The sequence below is a fragment of the Schistocerca serialis genome, chromosome 4 (genome assembly GCF_023864345.2).
Source record: "Schistocerca serialis cubense isolate TAMUIC-IGC-003099 chromosome 4, iqSchSeri2.2, whole genome shotgun sequence".
Classification (NCBI taxonomy): Eukaryota; Metazoa; Arthropoda; class Insecta; order Orthoptera; family Acrididae; genus Schistocerca; species Schistocerca serialis.
Window position 1 is genome coordinate 709,544,144 of NC_064641.1, and position 27,501 is coordinate 709,571,644.

The following is a 27,501-nucleotide window of genomic DNA, read 5'->3' on the forward strand; positions in this document are numbered from 1 at the left end:
TTAACATAGTATTTATTCACTAGATGGGCCAGTATTGCATTACTTCAGGTTGGGGCTTCAATTTCAGTGCTCTTGACTATCGATCATTTTCTTCATGTTGGGTACCACAGCCAGGAATTTCTTAAAGGGCAGTGTTATGGTCCCAACTCGGCTGTTGCTTCATTAACATCTATTTACTTTATTATGTTTCGCTCAGTTGGCAAAGTGCTCTAGGTACCGTCTGCATGCGATATATCCGACTATAAGCAGCTGACATGATTGTCCCGAAAGCGAGAACATAAATGTGCAAGAGTCAAGTTTAAAATAGTGTGTTTATTGAATACAGTAATGGTCATCGTTGAATCTATTATCACTTTTATAGACGACCAGTTTTAGGAGTAACGGGGAAACGTGTTCTCTTACGAATATGAAATATGTAAAGACTATTGACAAAATGAAGTTGCCCCCTTAAGAGGACTAAATATTTGTTGATAGACTTCTTAGTAAGCTAGGAAGTGGCATAACTTTTAAAAATGATCTGGCTTCCACAAATTTACAAATTTTTGGGAGCAGCATTCTCTAAAACAGAAATAGTCGTTTAGCAATTGCTGTTGTTACAGCCACTACTTATGAGTGCTACAGTAAACGAAATCGCGATCGCCAATAACTAAATACATTAAATAACAGCCCAAGTGGAAAAAATGTCATTTCTAAAATCTTTTTATTATAGACTTGTTTAAGATATGTGATATCATTTCTAAGGAAAACACAACTAAAATTTGCTGCAACAGTGGTTTAGAGCTGGTGCTGCGCTAAACATGCATTGGTTAGCAATAAGGTGCCAAATTTGCTACGCATCTGGGATTATAGCAATTAAACTACTGATTTAAATTCTTGCATTTGGTATTGAAATTAGTGCCATTTTGTTTTGGGCTGTGTAAATAAACGCTTTCATTTGAATGGAAGAGTGTAATAAAAAATTGCAATCATACAGCAACGTTCAAACTCCGTAGCCTGTTAAGGACAAGACGAGATTTTGTTCCGTTTGCCAGTTAACTTTAGGAAATGTGACTTGCAGTGAAAGTACTACATATAACAGTATATTTTACACAAGCCAATGCGGTGCCCTTGTGTGCCCTTGTGTCTGCAAATGTAACGTGGAAGAATATGGAGGATGCGATTCTTAGGACTTTACTTGGAACTAAATTACGAGCATGAACATTTCCATTGCGTTGTTAAGGAGACGTATGTTGACCCATTTTATTCTAAGACCACAGACCCCTGCGAAACACGTTTTTAATGTGGTCGTGGGAAAAGTGAATGAAAGTGAATGTGGGACGCTTTTCGGCAAACAAGGGCGTTCAAGTGTTGCTATAAATGTGCGCCATGAATTGCTTATGTGTAAGTTATTTATTTGTTATTGACATTCGAGTATCAGAAAGAGTTGCAGCAGTGAAAGGAAGAGAATTTCCACTGCGTTTTGACGTTATTAAAAATATTAATAGATTGTTGCTCAGACTATTGATTTGTAGGTATTTTATGGCCTAGTGAAGAGAATATGAGTTCCTCGCCATGGACACAGAGTATCCACAGCGTACATAAAGAAAGCAGAAGGATAGCTTACGGCATTTTATTCCAAACTGAACAACGTAACTATTCTGCACATGCCTGAGTGGCAGAAGAATTAAGATTCTTGCATCGTGAAGTGAATGCTGTCATTTTTAACGTAAATAACGTGTTCATTAAATCGCTTAAGAGAATAAAACTTCTCAAGCGGATGTTTCCATAAGCATGGGTGCATTTCGAACGTCCTTTACCTAGTTGAGCATCGAGCGAGTTAGCTGAGAGATGAGCCACTCGACTTGTTTCGGCAGGTTCGCGGTTCAAACCTTCGTCCGGTCTCACAGATTTGGGTTTTCCGTGATTTCCAAGAATATTTAAGGCGAATAGATTCCCGGAATGGCTGTCGTGAAAGGGTACGGCCGATATACTTCCCCATCCTCTCGTCCCTAATGAGTTCCTCGTCGAAGGGAGGTTAAATGCTAATTTTCCTTATGTTACTAGTTGGGGTTCGTGGCTTGACGCTCCTTTCTTCTGTTGACAACTTGGAAAATGTGACGGTGGCCCGTTTCTCGTAGTACTATGAAATGTTTCAGCGACCATGTCAGACTGGAGGAACTCGGTGTCATCCAAACAGTTGTTTTTGACATTTACTGAAGAGACTAGACTGCTTCTTAGGCGACGTCCTCTCACGTTCGTCGCCGTGATGTGTGACTTAAACTTTTCATAATCCAAAGCGTGTACATGATCTAGTAAATATTCTTCTCCCTGTGGACTAGACGATGACGGGAACGTAGCCAGGCGTATGTCTGCCCTCGTGTTCGTGAGTCGGTCTATTTCAAGACAGGCCGCCGCCGTTGGCGCGGAGAACTTCTGTGGACGTATCACGCTACTACCGTCTCATTGGTGTGGCCAGCGATGCTTCGATAGGAAGGAGCATGTTTTTGGTGTCGATAGCAGGCGCTGGCACTACGCATGTCCACTAGATCACACCGATGATACGTGGACTCAGAAATCTGTGATCCATAGGGTGCCACCCGGTACTGAGCTACTACCGTTGTTGACAGTTTTAGTTGGGCGTCGTAGGGCAGTTGACGCAAAGTAACGATCCTAGCACTGAGTTGTACACTGACGTAGTAAATTTCATAGGATAGTGGCACACAGGTGGAGCAGATGTGTTGTATGCACACCAAACGTCCCTGTGCCAGTTGCAGTTGGTTATGAGATCTTCTTAGAAGTGGTGGTGCAAGTGATTCTTGTAACGTGAAATGTCGTCGTGAACTGACTTCGTTCGAAGAGGGTATGGTGGTCGGTGCCCGACGGTTGGGAATTTTGATTTCGGCAATGGTGCAGGATTTCGGCTTCACACGTTCAACCTTGTCCAGGGTGTATCTTGAATGGCTGAATGAGGGTTTCACTGTCCACAGACCAACTACAGGCCGTCCAGCAATCCTCGATGACCCTGACCAGCGACATCTGAGACGCATCGTAATGACGAAAGGGCAACATTGCAACAAATCACGGCTCATTTCAGCACCGGCCGTGCTAGGCACAACCTCCCAGTGGACAGTCCGTAGGAACATAGGTTCCATTGGGTATGGGAAGCGGAGCTGCATACAGGTGTCACTGTTAACTCAAGGTCTGTGGGCACAACGGCTTGCATTTGTCGCAAGAGATGGACACTGGAGCAATGGCGTAACTTGATGTTGACGGAAGAATCACAATTTCAACTGCACCACGTCGACGGGAGGCACCGTGTGTGGCGCAGACTACATGAATCGATGGATTCCCCCTGACAAGAAGGCGTGGTCCAAGGCGCTGGTATGTGTGTTATGACCTGGGCTCCCTAGTTGTTCTGGAAGGGACCTGGGCTGGTCCGCTGTATGTTGAGCTGCTCGGGGACCTTCTCCATCCAGTTTTGGCCTTCTAACAACCTGACGGTTCTTCGGTGGTTCATGAAGATAAACACGCCGTCAAATCGCTCCCACGGCCCCTAGGACTATTCCAGGAACATGGAGCCCAGGGACTGAGATGGCCACCCTCGATGGCCACACCTTCGAGCATACCTGGTATGTCACTGCGAACGATTTGATCTCGGCTGCTTCCAGCGAAGTACCAGGGGCTTTCAGACTCTCTTCCACGGTGTTTCACTGCAGTCTACAGGGCCAGAGGAGGTACAAGCGATATTAGGTCCCTGTCACGTGACATTTGAAAAAATCACTGTATAACGTGGTCAATCCTGGCGACTCCGTTGAACATTTCTTCCCTCCTCGAACGTTCTCCACAGCCGCAAAAGATGCTCTGAGCTGGTCTAGCGTTGACTGTAGCTGACAAATGATCCAGCCTCTCGTAATAACATCAAAATGTGTTCCCTGCCCAGCGCACTTTGCCACGACTAGAACACTGTATGCCAAAAGCACACGACTCGCATTCAGAACCAATACAGCAGACACCGTTATAGACACGCTAAATGGTCTTGTCCGGGCTTCCCAAATATGTCATCTGGCCTGCACTGTGTCACTTAATACGCCAAGTACTGTTTTTTTTTAATGAGTGATGTTTAAGGCCCGATATTTCCATATACGATTCTGGAAGTAAGCACGCTAAGCCTCGAGACTCGTTTTGCATCATTTTCGAATTTTTCGTACTGTGTGTTATGGATGTGACTTTTTGCGATTGCAGGGGACCAACGGGCCTCGACCGAACTACGGCGGGGCCAGTAACGGCAAGGCTGGGGGCCGCGGGACGGTGGCCAGCCTCCAGCAGCCGCAGCAACAGCAGCCGCAGCCGGCGCTGGGGGGCGGCTACCGCGGCGCGGGCGGCGGGGGCGGCAGCTGGCCCGGCGGCAGCCAGTACCCCGCGCTGCGGTACCCTGCGCCGCAAGCGGCCGGCCAACCCGGGGGCGGCGGCGGAGGCGGCAGCGGGCCGGCGGCGGGTCCGCAGCCGCAGCAGCCGCAGCCCCAGCAACAGCCCCAGCCGCAGCAGCCCAACGCCGCCGCCTACAACTCCTACCCTCAGCCAGCGGTGAGCCTCACAACTTTATGTCTAGCCGGGACCCTGGGGGTCTCAGGAGGCAGTTAAACACCGCCTCCATTTCGGCAGAAATTCCTTCAGGTATGCCACTCGTCGACGATTAGACACCATGAAGCTTGAAATGGCGACGATAATCCCATTCATTCCCTTTGCGATTGAATGTTCGGCAAAGGGGGCTCGTGCGTGCAGTGTTACGAGCACAGCTGTTGTCATGTTACAAGACGGAGTGTGTCTACGGTACTTTCATCATGAATTTGTAAAAGCAGAGGCACCACTTGGTCACACGGGAGGAGGAAATGCTCCGAGGTGACAAAAGTCGTGGGATAGCTATAAGCACATATACAGATGGCGGAAATATCGAGTACACAAGCTATGAAATGACTCTAATGTGACAGGACTGTCATTTGGACTCCAGTGATTCGTGTGAAAAGGTTCCCGGCGTGATTATGGCCGCGGGACGTTAATTAACAGACTTCCAGTACGGGTTGGTAGTTGGAGGTAGACGCTTGAGACATTCCAATCGGAAATCGTCAGAGAATTCAACATTTACAGGTGCACAGTGTGAAAAGTGCGCCGAGACTACCAAATTTCAGGCATTACCTCTCACCACGGACAGCGCAGTGGCCGACGGCCTTCACTTAACGACCGAGAGTAGCGGCTTTGGCGTAGTTGTCGGTGCTAACAGACAAGCAACACTGCGTGAAATAACCGCAGAAAGCAATGTGGGACGTGCGACGAACGTATCTGCTCTGACAGTGCGGCGAAATTTGGCATTATTGGGATATGGCAGCAAACGAATGACGCGAGTGCCTTTTATATCAGCGCGGCATCTTCTGCAGCGCCTCTCCTGGACTCTTGACCATATTGGTTTGACCCTAGGCGACTGGAAAATGTGGCCTGGTCATATTAGTCCCGAATTCAGTTGATAAGAGCTGATGGTAGGGTTCGAATGTGGCGTAAACCCCACGAATCCAAGTGCTGAGCCGGCCGGAGTGGCCGAGCGGTTGTAGGCACTTCAGCCTGGAACTGCGTGACCGCTACGGTCGCAGGTTCGAATCCTGCCTCGGGCATGGATGTGTGTGGTGTCCGTAGGTTAGTTAGGTCTAAGTAGTTCTAAGTTGTAGGGGACTGATGACCTCAGATGTTAAGTCCCATATTGCTCAGAGCCATTTTGAACCAAGTACTGAAGTTGTCAAAAAGGCACTGTGCAAACTGGTAGTGACGCCATAGTGGCATGGGATGTGTTTAGATGGAGCGTGCTAGGTCCTCTGATTCAGCTGAGCCTATCATTGACTGGCAATGGTTATGTTGGGCTGCTTAGAGACCATCTGACCATTTGCACCCAACCAACGATTTTACTTTTTTGGATAACAATTCTCCACGTAACGGGGCCGCAATTGTTTGCGATTGGTCCCAAAATGAATCCCATCGAACATTTATGGGGGACAATCGACGTGGTCGTTCGCGCACAATCAGTTAAGGACGGCCCGAGACGATACTAAGAAGTATCTCACGTTGTTTGTCACCTGAGTGTAAACGCCGTGGTTAAAGTTCAGCGCAACAATTGCGCCGAAGTAACTCTTCTGTTCCATTCGCGAATGGCACGTGGAAGAGTGGTAGTCCATAGACTTGTGCATTAGTGCTAATTTCTCGAATATTCTCATTGTGGTCACCTCACAAGAAATATGTGGGAGGAACTAATATGTTGTCCGAACGCACTCTCTAGGTATTGCAATAGCAAACCTGTCCGTGATGCACGACGCTTCTCTTGTAGCGTCTGCCGCTGGAGCTTGTTGAGCACCTCTGTAACGCTCTAGCGCCGACTAAATTACCCAGTGACGAAACGCACTGCGTGTTCTCTCTCTATATATATATCTCTCTCTCTCTCTCTCTCTCTCTCTCTCTCTCTCTCGTCCTAGTCTCTCCTGGAAAGGGTCCCAATATCATGAGCAATACTGAAGAATTGGTCGAACAAGTGATTTGTAAGCCACTTCTTTCGTGGATTTTTTACATTTCCTTAATATTTTTCCTATGAATCTCTGTCTAGCATGTGCTTTCCTGCTATTTGTTTTATGTGGTCATTCTGCTTAAGGTCGCTGCGGAGACATAATTGTACATGTTTTGTCGCATATAGTGCTTCCAGCAGGTTGTCACCAATGGTTTAGTTGTACAGTAATCGATTTCTTTTCTTGTGTTCGCGCAGTATGTTACGTTCGTGGTCAACTGCCAATCCCTGAACAATTCATCAGTCCTCTGTCGGTTCTCTTATAAATCGCTAGTGTCTTCTGCCGTTGTTATCTTCTTGTTGACAACCGCACCATCTGCGAATACTCTCATTTCTTGTAGATAATTTATATATACACTCCTCAAAAGAATTAAGGGAACACGTGTGTCATTTTACGGTACGTTAAATCTATTTTAACACGGGCAATACCTGTGGTCTCATCGCATAGCTATAACTTCGATTCAATGTATGCAACAACTAAAGTCAATTGCCATCTGTTGGTTGTGTTACGGCTGCAATATCAGGCGACCTCTCTGAATGAAGTGAGTATTGATGTCCCAGTGTACTCTAGTGAGGTTAGGTACTCGAACTGCAGTTGTCATTAGAGAACGTTGTATTCAACCAATAATATGCAATGCGATATCTTAATGCAGTGCAAGGACCCTCCGTCTGATCCAAGAAGGATGGACCCCGTCGTGTTGCTGCAGATGCTATGGTCTTTCCGCCATTTGTCCATAGATGTGGAAACGTTACAGAGAGACCGGTCGATACAGAATGCGAGTTGGACAAGATCGCCGACGCATGACAACCCTCCCGAAGATCGATATTTGGGCATATCTGCCTGCGGCGTCACACGGCTATCGCCAGAGCACGGCAGGACCATATCACAGTCAGAAGAGCCACTGGAGTAGCTGAGTCCGATCAGACTGTAAGAAACAGATACTAGAAGGGGCTTTACTACCCAGACGTCCTATTCGAGTACCCTGCCTGACACGACATCTCGCAGCTCGCCTTCATTTCTGCCGTTCCCATGTTAACTGGCAACTTCGTCACTGGCGAAACGTGTGATTCACTGATCAGTCCTGACGCAAGGTGATGGCCGTGTTCACGAGTGGAGACGCCATGGTAACTGCCAAATGTCCAGGAAATAGAGGCTGCCAAGGTTCTGTGGTGGTGTGGGAAGACATAAGTGCTGATAGCTGTACGGATCTTGTCGTTTTCCATACTCGCCTTCTCGCCAGGCAGTACGTCGAACAGATCCTGTTGGAACATGTGTGACTGCTGCTTACGATGGCGGCGCTGAATTTCTTCTCATACACAATAATTCCAGGGTCCATGTGGCAGACGTCACTACGGAGGTCTTGATAAATCTGGACATTGAAGTAATGGAATGGCCCAAGGGAACTACAAATAAACAGGTAGGCAATGATATTGGCTAAGGGGTGTGACGTCAGTGGGAATACTGGTTCTACCGCGAGAGTTTAACGCAACTTTGAGTTGTATGGTTTTAAGCGTTGACGCACATTATTGAGCATCGCTTAAAACTAAAGTTATAATAAATAAACACTCGTATGCTACCAATAGCTACCTTCAAAGACTTAATATTAAGAGCTGAAACATCTTACTGCGTTCATAATCACTGTGGCTCATGGTGATGACGACGACGGAACACACTAAGGGTTTTTCTTCACTGCAAATTTTATGTTTGCTATTTCAGATTGTGTATTCAGGTGCCTAATTCTAATGAAGATTCATGGCGTTACATAAAGAGAAAACCCTTTTTGCCGATTTCGGGAAACTTTGAAGCTACTGTTTTATTATTTTGGTCACTCCATTATACTTAGCAACATGTCGCACATGAAAACTATAACACATAATTTCAGTTGCTATAAATAATGAAATTTCTGTTACACGATTAATCACACAAATTGAAAGGCTGTAAATTCAACAAAATACTTAGGGAATTCAATTATGAATAGGTTAAATTGTATCGATCACATACACTCCTGGAAATGGAAAAAAGAACACATTGACACCGGTGTGTCAGACCCACCATACTTGCTCCGGACACTGCGAGAGGGCTGTACAAGCAATGATCACACGCACGGCACAGCGGACACACCAGGAACCGCGGTGTTGGCCGTCGAATGGCGCTAGCTGCGCAGCATTTGTGCACCGCCGCCGTCAGTGTCAGCCAGTTTGCCGTGGCATACGGGGCTCCATCGCAGTCTTTAACACTGGTAGCATGCCGCGACAGCGTGGACGTGAACCGTATGTGCAGTTGACGGACTTTGAGCGAGGGTGTATAGTGGGCATGCGGGAGGCCGGGTGGACGTACAGCCCAATTGCTCAACACGTGGGGCGTGAGGTCTCCACAGTACATCGATGTTGTCGCCAGTGGTCGGCGGAAGGTGCACGTGCCCGTCGACCTGGGACCGGACCGCAGCGACGCACGGATGCACGCCAAGACCGTAGGATCCTACGCAGTGCCGTAGGGGACCGCACCGCCACTTCCCAGCAAATTAGGGACACTGTTGCTCCTGGGGTATCGGCGAGGACCATTCACAACCGTCTCCATGAAGCTGGGCTACGGTCCCGCACACCGTTAGGCCGTCTTCCGCTCACGCCCTAACATCGTGCAGCCCGCCTCCAGTGGTGTCGCGACAGGCGTGAATGGAGGGACGAATGGAGACGTGTCGTCTTCAGCGATGAGAGTCGCTTCTGCCTCGGTGCCAACGATGGTCGTATGCGTGTTTGGCGCCGTGCAGGTGAGCGCCACAATCAGGACTGCATACGACCGAGGCACACAGGGCCAACACCAGGCATCATGGTGTGGGGAGCGATCTCCTACACTGGCCGTACACCACTGGTGATCGTCGAGGGGACACTGAATAGTGCACGGTACATCCAAACCGTCATCGAACCCATCGTTCTACCATTCCTAGACCGGCAAGGGAACTTGCTGTTCCAACAGGACAATGCACGTCCGCATGTATCCCGTGCCACCCAACGTGCTCTAGAAGGTGTAAGTCAACTACCCTGGCCAGCAAGATCTCCGGATCTGTCCCCCATTGAGCATGATTGGGACTGGATGAAGCGTCGTCTCACGCGGTCTGCACGTCCAGCACGAACGCTGGTCCAACTGAGGAGCCAGGTGGAAATGGCATGGCAAGCCATTCCACAGGACTACATCCAGCATCTCTACGATCGTCTCCATGGGAGAATAGCAGCCTGCATTGCTGCGAAAGGTGGATATACACTGTACTAGTGCCGACATTGTGCATGCTCTGTTGCCTGTGTCTATGTGCCTGTGGTTCTGTCAGTGTGATCATGTGATGTATCTGACCCCAGGAATGTGTCAATAAAGTTTCCCCTTCCTGGGACAATGAATTCACGGTGTTCTTATTTCAATTTCCAGGAGTGTAGATGATGATGATGTGGGGGACAGCGAAACAATGACTGATTTATTAGAAGATGCAACAAGTCTACTACGGAGACTGCCTACAAAACGCTTGTCCGTCCTCTTCAAAGAAGGGCAGCACATGTTGTATCATCGCGAAGCAGGGGGGAGAGCGTCACGGACACGATATGTGAATTGGAGTGGCAATCATTAAAACAAAGGCGTTTTTCTTTGCTGCTGGATGTCGACATGATATTTCAATTCACAACTTCCTCCTCCGATTGCGAAAATATTCTGTTGGCCCCCTCGTACATAGAGAAAAATGATCGCTGTAATAAAATAAGAGAAATCGGAGATCGCACGAAAAGATTTAAGTGTTCGTCTTTGCCCTCGCTGTTCGAGAGTGGAACGATGGAGAAACAGCTTTAAGGTGATTCCATGAACCCTCTGCCAGGCACTTAAATGTGCAGTGTGGAATACTCATATAGATGTAGAAGCAGCACATCTGTTTACTTCCACAACGTATCTCGAACACTTGGCATTCAGGACCTTGTTACCTCCTTTCAAAGGATAGATTTCTTTTCTCAGTAGTTGTGTTTCAACTTTTAATCTTCTGTTCCTTTTGAACAGTAATGTCTGTGCTTGTCGACTAGTCTAATAAAATTTTCTTCGAAGATAAAGCTTCCAAAGTATAGAGTACACTTTCGTCGTCTCACATCTACAATCGCGTGCTGCTCTTATCTATTAATAAAAGCAGCCGCGCGTGATTAGCCGAGCGGTCTAAAGGCGCTGCAGTCATGGACTGTGAGGCTCCCTCGGGCATGGGTGTGTGTTTGTCCTTAGGATAATTTAGGTTACGTAGTGTGTAAGCTTAGGGACTGATGACCTTAGCAGTTAAGTCCCATAAGATTTGACACACATTTGAACATTAATAAAAGCAAATCTGTTTGAGAATAGCATTATTGTTGTTGTCGTTGTAGGAATGAAACGTTTGCGAACGCTATAAAACAGTGCACGAATAATTCCAAAACAAGTAATACTTAAAAACGAGTTTCTAAAGAGAATGTATATCTGGCATTTATCTGTACGTTGCCCTTGCTGGTGCTTGCGACAACCTTGGATGCATATCCATGCCGATTTGGAATCTTCTGTGATGACGAAACGTCGCTCTTTTATTATCCTTTTTAAAGGTGACCCCAGAAGCTCATTTTGTGTGTCCCGTTCGTAATCTTAGGGAAGGAAGTCGTCTCAACAAATCAAAACGACATCCGCAGTTTTATATGAAGCATTTGTGCATTCAGCAATAACACGCTGATCTCTACTTTTGCTAAAAGTGCTAAAAAACGGCCAACAAATAGAATAGTTAATAAGGACCTGCATTCTATTTATTTCATGGCAAGGATGTGGGAATCTGCTTGCAGTAACAATGCACCTGTAATGTTGTAGCTTCACACTCCTCGCTTGCCGTGTTCCTAATGACGTTGCACCGTTTCGTCGTAAATCTGTGCAGGAAGGCAAAATGGCATACCCTGGGAATGGCCATCGGTGAGTCCCTATCTAAATCCCATCGAGTACGAGTGTGATATACTTGACAGACGTGTTAGCGGGTGTCCTGTTCCACAACGGACTCTCCAAGAACTTCCAAGGATTCTAATTGAAGGAGGGGGACGGATGCCACAGGATGACCTGCATAGATTTAAATGGTGCATGCCACGCAGGTGCCGGGCAGTGCTAAACGATAACAAAGGACACACACGTTACTGAAGCCCTGAAAGCCCAATGAAAAGCGCCCAGGATGACGGGATGAATGATTGTTACCACTTTGTTTTCGACACCTGTCGGACATTTCAGTTCTTGTTATGTAAGTGGACTTGGATGTAATGATATTTTGTTGTGTAATAATTCGTGAAAGATAAAGGTATAACTTGTAACATACCCAGTCCTTTGTTATATCTCAGTGGAGTATGGCAGATGCGCAAAGTTCCCCCAATTATTTTGAGAAGTGTATTTTGTAAAGCACAGTATGTTCCGTTCACAGGAAATAACCTTCACGTCTGTCGATTTCGATCCGTTAAGAGCGAAGTGTTAAGGTCTGGCTCCAAGGAAATCTATTTCGATACTCCGTAAGCTCGTATTATTTTCTCAAAACGGCAGTGTGGGACTATGTCAGATGCATTCCTGAAGTCTAGGAACACGGCATCAACGCGGGCGCAGATGTGTACATCACTGTGGATTTCGTGGAGGAACAAAGCGAGCTGAGTTTCGCATGATCTCCGTTTGCAGAATCCATGTCGATTTTTATGAAGGATATTTTCCTTCTCCAAAAACGTCTTGATGCGTGAGAATAATACAAGTTCCATAATTGAACAGAACGTAGGTGTATAATTACACTACTGGCCATTAAAATTGCTACACCAAGAAGAAATACAGATAATAAACGGGTATTCATTGGACATACATATTATACTAGAGCTGACATGTGATTACATTTTCTCGCAATTTGGGTGCATAGATCCTGAGAAATCAGCACCCAGAACAACCACCTCTGGCCGTAATAACGGCCTTGATACACCTCGGCATTGAGTCAAACAGAGCTTGGATGGCGTATACAGGTACAGTTGCCCATGCAGCTTCAACACGATACCACAGTTCATCAAAAGTAGTGCCTGGCGTGTTGTGACGAGCCAGTTGCTGGGCCACCATTGACCAGACGTTTTCAGTTGGTGAGAGATCTGGAGAATGTGCTGGCCAGGGCAGCAGTCGAACATGCTCTGTATCCAGAAAGGCCCGTACAGGACCTGCAACATGCGGTCGTGCATTATCCTGTTGAAATGTAGGGTTTCGCAGGGATCGAATGGAGGGTAGAGCCACGGGTCGTAACAAATCTGAAATGTAACGCCCTCTGTTCAAAGTGTCGTCAATGCGAACAAGATGTGACCGAGACGTGTAACCAACGGCACCCCCATACCATCACGCCGGGTGATACGCCAGTATGGCGATGAGGAATACACGCTTCCAATGTGCGTTCACCGCGATGTCGCTAAACACGGATGCGCCCATCCTGATGCTGTAGACAGAACCTGGATTCATCCGAAAAAAAAGACGTTTTGCCGTTCGTGCACCCAGGTTCGTCGTTGAGTACACCATCTCAGGCGCTCCTGTCTGTGATGCAGCGTCAAGGGTAACCGCATCCATGGTCTCCGAGCTGACAGTCCATCTTGCTGCAAACGTCGTCGAACTGTTCGTGCAGATGGTTGTTGTCTTGCAAACATCCCCATTTGTTGACTCAGGGATCGAGACGTGGCTACACGATCCGTTACAGCCATGCGCATAAGATCCCTGTCATCTCGACTGCTAGTGATACGAGGCCGTTGGGATCCAGCGCGGTGTTACGTATTAACCTCCTGAACCCACCGATTCCATATTCTGCTAACAGTCATTGGATTTCGACCAACGCGAGCAGCAACGTCGCGATACGATAAAACCTATCGCGATAGGCTACAATCCGACCTTTATCAAAGTCGGAAACGTGATGGTACGCATTTCTCCTCCTTACACGAGGCATCACAACAACGTTTCACCAGGCAACACCGGTCAACTGCTCTTTGTGTATGAGAAATCGGTTGGAAACTTTCCTCGTATCAGCACGTTGTAGGTGTCGCCACCGGCGTCAATCTCGTGTGAATGCTCTGGAAAGCTAATCATTTGCATATCACAGGATCTTCTTTCTGTCGGTTAAATTTCGCGTCTGTAGCACGTCATCTTCATGGTGTAGCAATTTTAATGGCCAGTAGTGTATGTGCATGTATTATACTACACATCTTGCGTATTAAACGCCTCATTGAGCCATCGGTGCGCTCGACGCTTCACGTAATTTGAAGAGAGAGAAAATCGCAACTCCTCGGACCACACTACATACCGCTGTCGGCCACTGTCACTTTTTTTTATTTTTTATCCACTGACAATCTGCCGCTGTGACAAATGTCGTTTTGCGAGGTACCCGACTCCGATTTTCCATTGCACACAATTCCATTCGCAGTGTTAGCACGGAAACTGATCGGCCTGCTTTCACTGACAGCGGCAATTTGTGTCGCATTTCAGATCGATTGTGACTGACAAGGAGTGACACTCGTCTCCCGTCCATGTCGTGTACGATCTTTTTATTACCGCTGTCCTTACACTGTCATCCTTGGCTGCGATTGATGCACCGCTCTTCATAGGCCCATCGGACGGTCCTCGTTAATACACCACCCACTTGAGCAAGTTCATTCACTGTGTGCTCATCGGCACGTACAAACACGATAGCTCCACTCTGTCACGTCTAAAAGTTATTGCGCTTATTCCATACAACCGACAGGCTTACACACACCACCGCCATGAGTAGCGTCAGCGATGCAGGATCACGTGACCGCCTGGTACCAGCCCATCTACAGCACTCCGAAGCGACCAATGCGCTCATTTAAATGTGACCAATATTCTGTCTGGTGAGCTTACGAGGCAAGGAAGCGGCCATGATGTACACTCTAAGACAAAAACAAAAACGACGCACCACGAAGGAATCATCGGAATGGGACGGAAATCGGTTGATACGATCACTCGTACATGTACATACAAACAAATAATTTTCAGAAAAATTGGATGATTATTTAAGAGAATAAGCTTTACAAATCGAGAAAGTCAGTAACTTATTCTTCTGTCTCTGGCGCTTATGCAAGCAGTTATCGGCTTGGCACTGATTGCTAGAGTTGGTGAACGACGTCCTGAGGGATTGTACCAAATTCTGTCCATTTGATGCGTTGGATCGTCAGAATACCGAGCTTCTTGGAGAGCCTTGCCCATAATGCTCCAAACGTTCTCAGTTGGGTAGAGCGCCGCCGACCTTGCTGGCAGAGGTAAGTTTTGACAACCACGATCACAAGCAGTAGAAGCTCTACCCGTGTGCAGGCGGGCATTACCTTGCTGAAATGTAAGCCCAGGATGGCGTGCATACCACTCTGTTTTAAGGAGCAGCGGATGAAAAATGGGTATTCCTATGAAAAGAAATGGCATCCCGGACTAACACTCTTGGTCGTCAGATCTCATGGCTGGCGACAGTCAGGTTGGCAAGCCACTGCTGTCAAAGGCGTCCGCAGACACGTCTTCTGACTGGAGTCTCGTTGACTGGAGTCTCGTTGACTGGAGTCTCGTTGACTGGAGTCTCGTTGACTGGAGTCTCGTTGACTGGAGTCTCGTTGACTGGAGTCTCGTTGACTGGAGTCTCGTTGACTGGAGTCTCGTTGACTGGAGTCTCGTTGACTGGAGTCTCGTTGACTGGAGTCTCGTTGACTGGAGTCTCGTTGACTGGAGTCTCGTTGACTGGAGTCTCGTTGACTGGAGTCTCGTTGACTGGAGTCTCGTTGACTGGAGTCTCGTTGACTGGAGTCTCGTTGACTGGAGTCTCGTTGACTGGAGTCTCGTTGACTGGAGTCTCGTTGACTGGAGTCTCGTTGACTGGAGTCTCGTTGACTGGAGTCTCGTTGACTGGAGTCTCGTTGACTGGAGTCTCGTTGACTGGAGTCTCGTTGACTGGAGTCTCGTTGACTGGAGTCTCGTTGACTGGAGTCTCGTTGACTGGAGTCTCGTTGACTGGAGTCTCGTTGACTGGAGTCTCGTTGACTGGAGTCTCGTTGACTGGAGTCTCGTTGACTGGAGTCTCGTTGACTGGAGTCTCGTTGACTGGAGTCTCGTTGACTGGAGTCTCGTTGACTGGAGTCTCGTTGACTGGAGTCTCGTTGACTGGAGTCTCGTTGACTGGAGTCTCGTTGACTGGAGTCTCGTTGACTGGAGTCTCGTTGACTGGAGTCTCGTTGACTGGAGTCTCGTTGACTGGAGTCTCGTTGACTGGAGTCTCGTTGACTGGAGTCTCGTTGACTGGAGTCTCGTTGACTGGAGTCTCGTTGACTGGAGTCTCGTTGACTGGAGTCTCGTTGACTGGAGTCTCGTTGACTGGAGTCTCGTTGACTGGAGTCTCGTTGACTGGAGTCTCGTTGACTGGAGTCTCGTTGACTGGAGTCTCGTTGACTGGAGTCTCGTTGACTGGAGTCTCGTTGACTGGAGTCTCGTTGACTGGAGTCTCGTTGACTGGAGTCTCGTTGACTGGAGTCTCGTTGACTGGAGTCTCGTTGACTGGAGTCTCGTTGACTGGAGTCTCGTTGACTGGAGTCTCGTTGACTGGAGTCTCGTTGACTGGAGTCTCGTTGACTGGAGTCTCGTTGACTGGAGTCTCGTTGACTGGAGTCTCGTTGACTGGAGTCTCGTTGACTGGAGTCTCGTTGACTGGAGTCTCGTTGACTGGAGTCTCGTTGACTGGAGTCTCGTTGACTGGAGTCTCGTTGACTGGAGTCTCGTTGACTGGAGTCTCGTTGACTGGAGTCTCGTTGACTGGAGTCTCGTTGACTGGAGTCTCGTTGACTGGAGTCTCGTTGACTGGAGTCTCGTTGACTGGAGTCTCGTTGACTGGAGTCTCGTTGACTGGAGTCTCGTTGACTGGAGTCTCGTTGACTGGAGTCTCGTTGACTGGAGTCTCGTTGACTGGAGTCTCGTTGACTGGAGTCTCGTTGACTGGAGTCTCGTTGACTGGAGTCTCGTTGACTGGAGTCTCGTTGACTGGAGTCTCGTTGACTGGAGTCTCGTTGACTGGAGTCTCGTTGACTGGAGTCTCGTTGACTGGAGTCTCGTTGACTGGAGTCTCGTTGACTGGAGTCTCGTTGACTGGAGTCTCGTTGACTGGAGTCTCGTTGACTGGAGTCTCGTTGACTGGAGTCTCGTTGACTGGAGTCTCGTTGACTGGAGTCTCGTTGACTGGAGTCTCGTTGACTGGAGTCTCGTTGACTGGAGTCTCGTTGACTGGAGTCTCGTTGACTGGAGTCTCGTTGACTGGAGTCTCGTTGACTGGAGTCTCGTTGACTGGAGTCTCGTTGACTGGAGTCTCGTTGACTGGAGTCTCGTTGACTGGAGTCTCGTTGACTGGAGTCTCGTTGACTGGAGTCTCGTTGACTGGAGTCTCGTTGACTGGAGTCTCGTTGACTGGAGTCTCGTTGACTGGAGTCTCGTTGACTGGAGTCTCGTTGACTGGAGTCTCGTTGACTGGAGTCTCGTTGACTGGAGTCTCGTTGACTGGAGTCTCGTTGACTGGAGTCTCGTTGACTGGAGTCTCGTTGACTGGAGTCTCGTTGACTGGAGTCTCGTTGACTGGAGTAGAATTGTCTTCAGCGATGAGTCTCACTTCGACTTGAGCCCTGATGACCAACAAAGACGTGTCTGGAGATGCCCCGAACTGCTGGGCGGTACCAACCTGACTGTCGCCCGCCATTCTGTCCAAGAAACATAAGTGACGATCTGGGATGCCGTTTCTTTTCATAGCAGGACTCAGGTTCTCATCTGCGGCACCCATACAGCCCAGCGGTACGTGTCGATGTTCTGCGCCCCGTTTTGTTGTACTTAATGGCAAGCCAACCTAGGCTTAAATTTCTGCAAGATAATGCCCACTTCCACAAAACGAAAGTTTCCACTGCTTGTCTTCATACTTGCCAAACCCTTCATTGGCCAGCTAGGTCGCCGGATCTCTTCCCAATGAGAACTTTTCTAGCATTATGGGCCCGGCCGTCCAACTATCTCGGGATTTTGACGATCTAACGCTCCAATTGGACAGAATTTGGGACAATATCCCTCAGGAGGATATCCAAAAACACTGTCAATCAATGCCAAACAGTATAATTGCTTGCAAAAGGGCCAGTGGTGGACCAGCACATTATTGAGTTTCTCACTTGGTGGAACTCTTATCTCTTTAATAAATCATACACTTTTTGAGTGCATCTGAGGATGAGTCGCTGTATTGCCACTTGAGTTTTAAGGCATAATATCGGTCTAGGATCGCTTCACAAAGCAAGACTGATCTTTTGCTTTCACTGTGGTGAGCACAGTATCTTTTATCTGAGCAACAATTCAGCTATCTATGGGAGTCGGGATCTGAGGACAGGAGATTCAGGAAAGACTGTCTAGCTACAGGTAGAGAGCTTCAGAACGAGGGCAGTACAACACAACAACAACAACAACAACTACTACTACTACTACTACTACTACTATCAATGAATGTATGTCAAGATTACTAAACAAGTGTGCCATGGCCAGTATGAATACTATTGAAGTCGCTACATTACCATTTTCGTTTACTTGCCAGTGGTTCGTGCGTGAACTTTCCAAGTACTCTGATCTACGTCTTGGTATACTAGTGGTTCCTCCTGAAAAACCCGAAAGTAGCCTGTAAACTACCCCAGATATTATTTGCCTTTTTGGGGTAGTTGCTAACGCCAAACTTGAAGTGATTAATAAAAAGTCCGGTGTTTTGACAGTTGTTGTGTTGTCGACACATTCTACGTGCATGGGTGAGCTGGTGGTGGTTGGGGGGCGGGGGGTTGCATCTGCATCTAATTAGTCTGCAAAGCCTCTATACTGCGATATTCACCGTTATTATTTCAGTCTTAGTGTCACAGTGGTGCCGTTTCTATGCAGTGTGACAGTGATCGCCTTTGTGTCGTTCAGGGAAATCAATGCAACATCCACAAGGATGACCGAAAGAGAGTGAAATATATTCTGTTCTGTTTCAGACACTGGCGCTTTTCCAGTATGAATCTGTTCCAAATTCTGACGATGGACAAAATTTTCGAAACCAGTATTTACCTGCTAAGGGGACGGGGAAGAGCGCTGACGAAATAAAATTCCTTGTCATGAGACTGTGCGTCTGTGTCCTTCACTAATTTTTGAAAATCAAATCAGTTTTGTGCCTCCTTCACCTAATTTTTTCAGTTGTGATCTGTATCACTCGTTTAACTATCTTCCACTCAAAGACTGTAGGTTTTTCGTGAGATATTGCTTTCATCGGTGCCACAGCGTGTTGGTGATAAAGAAAACTATCGCCCAAGTGCACCGTGTACTGTGGTCGTGAACTCCTTACTAGGAGGGCACATTTTATAATGCTACCGATAAGTAGAATTATGGAACGGGAAATATAATTACATTCTGTTCATTATTAGCACTAATAAAATAATGCACTGATATGACAGAAGATTGTGACCGGCGGTCGCGCGAGATTATAATATCGTATGGCAGAACGGCCTGGTGCCAAGTCTTTCAATTCGACACCACTTCGGCGAGTAACGTGTCCCTCGGCTGGTCCCGGCGGAGGTTAGAGTCCTCACTCGGGCATGGGTGTGTGTGTTTGTCCTTAGGATAATTTAGGTTACGTAGTGTGTAAGCTTAGGGACTGATGACCTTAGCAGTTAAGTCCCATAAGATTTCACACACATTTGAACATTTGAGCTTACCTGTCCCTAACCTATCCCAGTAAGCATCAATGCCGCCTGTGGTGTAACGCGGTAAGGGAAGTACGTAAGCGGAGCAGAGACTATTGGGGAATCATTCTAGCGACAATGGGGACAGCAGATGGGGCATCCACTGATATGAGCATTTCTGTCAAAGGGCAGGTTTCTATAGCCGGGCGCCTGGGAACGAGAACATCGGAAACGGCGAAGCTGGTGGGCTGTTTGCGTGCTACTGCCGTTAGCATCTATGGAAAATGGTTGAAGGACGGTGAAACCACGAGTAGGAGGCGAGGTGTCGGGACGTCCATGTCTCATCATAGGAAGTCGGAAGCTTGCCCATTCTGTAAAGCAGGGCGGGCGACGATCTGTGGAAGATTTGTCGTTAGACTACAGTCCTGGTGCACAGACAGACACGTGTCGCAACACACGTTCATAGCACATCGCTGAGCAAGGCGCTTCGCAGCAGACGAACCGAACGTGTTCCCATGTTGATCCAACGACATAGTTAACAATTGCGGTGGGCACAGCATCATCGACACTGAGCCGTGGATCAGTGCAAACGTGTCGTCTGGTCGAATGAATCACGTTTCTTTTTAAACCATGTGGCTTCCATGCGAACTGTGAAACTGTACTACGTGAACGTTATTGCAGACCATGGCATTATACAGCAGGATAACTGTCCATGTCACAGGGTCAGAAACGGCAACTTCGGTTTTAGGAGCGTGGTTGTCGACTCACGTTGATGTCTGGCCTTAAAATTCTCCTGATCTGAACACGATCGAACACATGTGGGTCGCTGTTGGCTGACAACTCTGCGCCCTTAAGCATGACCTCTGCGTTGACATGTCGTGCTGCGTACTTTTGGAAACCTACGAAGGACCTGTCGTATACATGCCTCGCAGAGTCGCCGCTGTATTGCTTTTAAAATGTAGATTAACACGCTATTATGCTGGTAGTCATAATGTTTTCGCTCATCATACATTCTTTGAGCCAGGATCTATAGCCGTCATGAATTTTCCTGCAGCTTTTGTAGATCAATCAACATTTTTTTACACTGCACGGTGTCATTTCAGGTACACCTTCACAAAAAGCAGAGAATGAGACTTGGAAACTAACGTAAAAAATTGCCTCATCATACTTAAAATATGGCTGATCACTTAGACGAATTAACGTTCAAGATTGCTGTTTTGACAAATCACACATAGTAAGACTTCCAAAACAAAATTTATTCGCGGCGTATGCTTTCTTTAACACAGTAAAGTTTAAGAACACAATGTGTCTTTTAGTATTTTAACACTGACTAGCATTTAAGACAGTATAGCGCGCGTGTGCGTGCATGCGGGGGGGATGGGCGGCACAGAGAGAGAGAGAGAGAGAGAGAGAGAGAGAGAGAGAGAGAGAGAGAGGGGTTGTGTGCATGCGTGTTAACGTCGCTTTCATTTGTAGCCGCGAATTGTGTATCCCGCTATAGTGCCGCAAGATCAGCTGTGTAAGCGCACAAACATTCCTTTCTCAACTCCTCACTTAAACACTCCTGCACAAAGAGCACAAGTTTTCGTACCAACTTTGTAGCTCTGAAGACAAAATATTATTTATCTTTACCATGACTTGTTATAAACATTAGCTACGCTGATAATACACGAGGAAGGGTCCGTACGACGTCATTCAGATTTGCCTGTTATTTGAAAGCAGCATATTTATTTAGCGTATGCCAGTACACATAATTTTATGCTTCTTAAAAGTGTTTATACAAAGATATACATAAAAACACAATAAAATATGATATATAAGAAGTATAAAACATACAGATGATGGGCTATATAATTAAATACAAACATCAAGATTATGTACAGTCATTTTCGGCGTCTGTTGCCATCAGAAAATCACTGAACTTGCTACTGTATGCTCTTCTGTGGCGGATGGTCTGTCTGTTGGCGTTTCTCGCCAATTGTAAAGACTATCTGCACTTCTTCCGTGATTTGTGCCTATTCTGTTAAGGGATGACCGTATTTTACGCGGTAGTTCATATCCGGGCTGTCTCTCAATGATGCAAGGTAGACTTGGCCACTGTTTCTATGTTTCGATACAGTGTATCGATACGTGAAACTGTTTCAGTGTTTCGGAACGGCTGTGGTTCACAGTTTCGAAACAGTGGTGTTTCATTCCGCCCCTGTCTCGGATAACCGCACCAAATTCGATCTCGATCCAGACACAGAAACTGTATCGTTGTTTCAAAATAAGGCTGTTTCAGTCCACCTGCGCTTGGAACGGACTAATTGTATCGGAACAGTGATGTTTCATTCCGCTCTGTGTCGTACAAGATTCGGGCTCGGCACAGATACTGAAACACAACATAACACTTAATGAAACACTTTCAAGAGTGGCGAAATATTTTTGACAAGCAATAGAATGAAGCTTAAGATATCCGAAAACAACGCTTCGTTTCTAGCGGACTGTCCTATTACGAAATGGCGTAACATCTGCTTTATAAACACTAACCAAACAATAAAACAACGCATATTATTCACACTCAAAATAATAAATATGTGAAAATCATTCGATTAAATTACACTTTGTTTTATAACATACGCTTCTCTTTTCATGTACAGTAATCGTATTAAGAAACGCAAGTAAGCCTACAACATTTTGAATAAAAAAAGGCGTAGAGTGACAGTTACTAGACATATACATAAATTTGATCTAGGTATAATTGCAAGCAATCTGTTTGACATATCACTGATAGTGTAGTGGTGAACTGGAGGGGTTGGGAAACATGGTGACTTTATAGTAACGGTTCGAGACACCTTGAAAGGCAAAATGTTTTTCTGTTATATTTTGTTATTTATTCTAGTTATCTGGCGTTATTTGTGAGTCTATAGTCACTGTGCCTATTATCCACAATGATTCCCTTTGTGTGCATGGAAATTAGCAGGATGGGTGTATTACCCATACTAACGGAATGTGGGAATCCCAGTAGAATATCCGTTGTTTCTGCAGTTTGCTCCTACCTCCAGTTCCGTTCGTGGTGGTTCTTCTGTCTTCAGCTATGGCTGTCCTCAGCCAATTGAAAAGTATGTAAGTCACACAACACGAAAGCAGCGCATTTGCTGCAGGAAATGCGAAACTGCCAAGACGCCCAAGTGATAGTTTCATACTTTCTGCGAAATGATTAACGCTCTCGCACCTCATTTGTGTTTATATGGACATACTTATACAGTAGACATTAAAGATGATAAAATGTGCAGGTTTATTAGATTACGAAACACCAACTGTTTCACTGTTTCGAAACAGCGTATCGAAACATTACATTGTGCTGTTTCATTTGTTTCGAAACAGTTAAGTGTTTCAGTTTGCCCATCTCTAATGCAAGGGAGGTCTTGACAATGCTCAGGACATGCCTCTCGCTATTGTTCACTCCAGGCCTTTGTTGCATTAAAGTTTATACTTTGCAATTTCTTGGCTGTTATCATTGTTGGATGTCTAGACCGAAGTCTGTTTCTTTCTGGGTACTGATTTCTCAGGATCTATGCACCCAAATAGCGTGAAAATGTAATCACATGTCAGTTCTAGTACAATATATCTGTCCAATTAATACCCGTTTACTGCAAACAGTTCAGCTATTTATTGGTGGAAAACGCACTTAAAACATCTGAGCAACAACAGAAAGGAATTTTGAGAACGCTGATAGTGGAAGTCTTGCTCAACTTTATGCCTGTATGCCTCACCCATTTAGAGCGGCGATATGTGCGGCGACGGACATTGTTTTCCCTGCTTCCTGCAACATCATTCAACTTGTTAAAAACTAAGGAATTGTAGAACTTCTGCAAATGGGTCCATGTATAATAACCAGATTGTCGACTATCAGTCACACCCCAAAGCACAACAAAATTAGTCTTGGTAAAACTTAGTGCCGATTTCCTGTGTACAAAGTATTCTGAGTAGCACAGCACTAATCAGGCATTCCGTGGCGCAATGAAAAGTGTTGTTTGACTGCAGTGAAAGAGATCACATGTTTGAATCCTGTAAAAGTAATATATTTTAGCAGTTTTAAACGACATACAAAAATAGCGTTAGCAAGAACTGATTGTAGTAGTTGTTTCGATTGTGGGATGTATTACGAGGTGCGGCTAGAAAAAACCGGACTGATGCTGGAAAAACATTTATTTACAATTATTTACAATTTCATGTTATCTCCTTCAATGTACTCACCTCCTCTGTCTCTACATCGCTCCATACGAATTTTCCACTGTTCATAGCAATGCTGCAGATCATTTTCGGTAAGTCCATACATTACTTCCGTCGCTTTTTCTTTTACTGCTTCAACAGTCTCAAATCTAGTTCCTTTCAAAGCTGACTTGACTTTAGGGAAAATAAAAAAGTCACAGGGGGCCAAATCAGGTGAGTAGGGTGGATGATCTAAGATGGGAATGTTGTGTTTTGCCAAAAACGTCTTCACTGACAACGCACTGTGAGCTGGGGCATTGTCTTGGTGAAGGATCCATGACTTTTTTCTCCACAAATCGTTCCGTTTTCTCCGTACTCGCTCACGTAGGTAGTAATGCTGATTCACTGTTTGTCCCTCTGGTACCCAATTAATGTGCACAATCCCTTTGATGTCAAAAAAAAAAACAATCATCATTGCCTTGAATTTCGATTTTGACATTCGTGCTTTTTTTTTTTTTTTTTTTTTTTTTGTCGTGGAGAACCAGGAGTTCTCCAATGCATCGATTGGCGTTTAGTTTCGGGATCGTAAGTAAAAAACCACTATTCATCGCAAGTAATAACATTTTGTAAGAAGGTGGGATCACTTTCAATGTTTTCCAGGATGTCAGAACAAATCATTCTTCGGCGTTCCTTCTGTTCAATTGTGAGACACTTTGGAACCATTTTTGAACACACTTTGTTCATGTTGAAACTTTCATGAAGAATCTGCCTAACACTTTCCTTGTCAACTCCTGTTAACTCAGACACTGCTCTGATTGTTAAACGGCGATCTTGTCGAACAAGTTTACCGATTTTTTCAATGTTTGCATCAGTTTTTGCTGACAATGGTCTGCCAGTGCGAGTGTCATCACTGGTGTCTTCGCGGCCATCTTCAAATCGTTTAAACCACTCAAACACTTGTGTTCGCGATAAACAATCATCGCCGTACACTTGTTGTAACATTACAAACGTTTCACTTGCAGATTTTCCTAGTTTGAAACAAAATTTGATGTTAACACGCTGTTCTTTCTGTACACTCAACATTTTCCGACGCACAGACAAAACGTCAACTGCTTAAAACAGACGCCACGGGTAGACTGAGTGCAGGAGGCAGATGAAACTCGAGCAGTAGGCGGAGCGAGAGTCACGTGACAGGCCACGCGACTTTCAGCCTTATTACATTCGTTTTATTGTTTCACCAGTACTGGTCCGGTTTTTTTCTAGCCACACCTCGTATGTATATATATATATAGCTTGACGTTAGTGCTAGTCTGAGAAACGGACAATAGAGAATAAATGCATTTGCTTTGCGAACAAACAATTCACTTTTTTGGAAAGCATTGCTAGTAGTGAATATACCACCATACGCCCATAGTACAACGAGGTGGAGGAGGATGAAGTAATACAGAGTTATTAAGCGTGTACAACATGCAGGTGTCACAAACGTAAGGTCTGTTATGTTCATAAGTGTAAATTAACGTTAGCTTCTGAAGCAGACTTACTTCATTTTTATGCAAGATGATGAAACTGCAAAAGTTTAAAAAAGGATCATAGGTAGACAGCACGAAGATAAAAACTTCGTTTTTAATAAAGTAAAAAGTGTATGATCACATGAACTAGAAAGTATCTTTTTGGCGTGTGTGAACAGCGATTGCAAATGTAAGCACATGTAAAAAGCACGTAAAACACAGTAATGTTATTCCTGATGGATAGGGTGAAGTTTTGTAATTGTGATTTGGTTTCCATATGAGAGGACTGTCGAGTCGTTTAACAAATAAGTTAAAATACTCTTTCGGATTTGATTCGAACCAGCGATCTGTGGACATCGTCTTATAAAATTCGACGGTTTACCCCTCTAACAACTGAGCTACCGAGTAAATGAGGTGTAGTTAGGGAAAACGACAATTTTCAATAGGAGTTTCATATCGTTGAATGACGTTATCCTTCGTTATAATAGTGGGAGAGCATACCTCAAAGACAAGTTACTGTTAACTTCACAGTGCGACACATTTTTATTTAAGTTAGGGGACTTGTGCGTCGACGTGGTGACAATTTGCCGGTACAGTGCAACCACATTTTACGCGTCTTCGCAGTCCCTAGAACACTCAAACTCAAGTTTTTGGTGGTTTTTGTAGATGTATTTGTACAATATGGTAGTACACACCATTTGTAACCCATTTCCTGAACCGTAAATTCCAAAATAAGGCATCATTGTGAATTATATTATGGCAGTAGACCCTGCGAGCTAGCCAGTGACGTCAGAGGCATCACATGACTCGAATGGAGTGTTTTAGCGAGCGTTCAGATTATTTGAAATTCATTTTCGTTTTCATAAAAGAATACTGAAATTCAAGGGGGAAAATCACGTTAGGAGTATAAAATGAAATAACTAATCACTAAACACAATTTCCAGGGAACAGTCAGATACCTTATTGTCCGTGTGTCGGAGCCAGAACAGTGTTAAAATGGTTTGAGGAGCATTATAGTGAGCTCACGATGATTTCTCAGTAACCAAATTCGCCTGATGTAAGTTCTATGGAACCCATCTGATCCCTGCACGCAAATTAGTCGCCCGGTATTACACGAATCATATGACGTGTGCGTAGACATCTAATTCCACATACCTCCACAAACCTACCAACAAACTGTCGGATCCTTGGTACACAGAATCAGTGATGCATTTCGTTCAAAGATGGACAAACAAGCTATTAAGCGGGTGTTCATAATGTTTTGGCTCATCAGTGTACGTTAATCTTTTTTGTATCAATCAAAATCAAGAATCTCTCTTTGTTAAAGAAATCACATAATAAGTCCTGGTCCAGCTGATATCATTAGTTCCTTCCTTCCCGTTCCTCCAGCAATTTACATAATAGAACTGTATAAACACAGAAAAATTCTTATATTTTTAGTCTCTCCTGATCAATCCAACGTACACGAATTCTCAGCTGTTCCTGGCCAGCCACATCTCTCGTTGAATCTACCACAATTCTATAAAAAGGATAATTTCTTATTTGCTACATAATGTCACGCTGGATTAAGTGACCTAAAATTTCCAGTGTTTCATTTTGAACTGCTGTCACCAACCGTCACAGCACTTCAGGAAGACCTTCGGTTATAGCATACCAATCCTGCTCCTACCGGAAAGTGCCGTGAGACTTCGGATGATCATTTCAAGACCTTTTATTCTAGAAACCCGAGAGAAATAATGATTACTGGTAAAGCTAATCAGCAGATGTCGCATGACTTGTGTGACAACAGGTGTGCCATTTTCACGCAGTTGAATGATTAAGACAGATGCTCGATAAAAAGACGCTTCTCGTGTACTTTGCTCTTTTCTGCAGCTTTTTTTCCCAGTTACAGCTTTAAGAAAACCCACTGGTGTTTCCTTTCGTTGTGTGCTGCTCACCATGTATATCTGTTGCAGTCATAGCAGAGAATAGTCACTTTCCCTCGTAATGTAGTCGTGGATGCGGTACAAATCAAATCAATTTACAAGGTCTTTCATTGCGTCGCGGAAATTTCCTCTAAATAACACTTACACTGTAGGATTCTCCTCAGTCAGCTAGTAAAATAGCGATATTTACGTTTTTTTTCTAATGAAACAATCAACGTAAATCTTTTTGCTTGTTATTTATGGATTCTTGGACTGCATTTAATGATGTGTGAATTTCTTTTTAAAATCAGAAAATGTTACCCAAGAATCAATAAATAATGTGCAATAATGTAAACGTATGCTTCCGCGGCCGTTGTCACAGTCAATAAAATTTTTCTGGGTTTGGGGCCGCATTGTCAACTAAAAAAATCCGACGTTTCGGCCGCTATTGCAAGACGCCTTCCTCAGGGTATATTGCTAACTGCAATTGGCAATACATCCTGAGGAAGGCGTCTTGCGATAGTCACCGAAACGTCGGAATTTTATAGATGACAATGCGGCCCCAAACCCAGAATAATTCTGTTGACAA

The 27,501-nt window shown here is 45.5% G+C and overlaps 1 protein-coding gene across 1 annotated transcript in view; it reads left to right on the forward strand.

Moving 5' to 3' along the window:
- The window catches only part of LOC126474711 (protein alan shepard), a 429,882-nt gene that overhangs the window by 249,992 nt on the left and 152,389 nt on the right, over positions 1-27,501 (forward strand). The window contains exon 2 of the mRNA XM_050102188.1: positions 4,222-4,563. Within this exon, the coding sequence (XP_049958145.1) occupies positions 4,222-4,563 (342 nt within the window). The remainder of the gene's footprint in view (positions 1-4,221; positions 4,564-27,501) is intronic.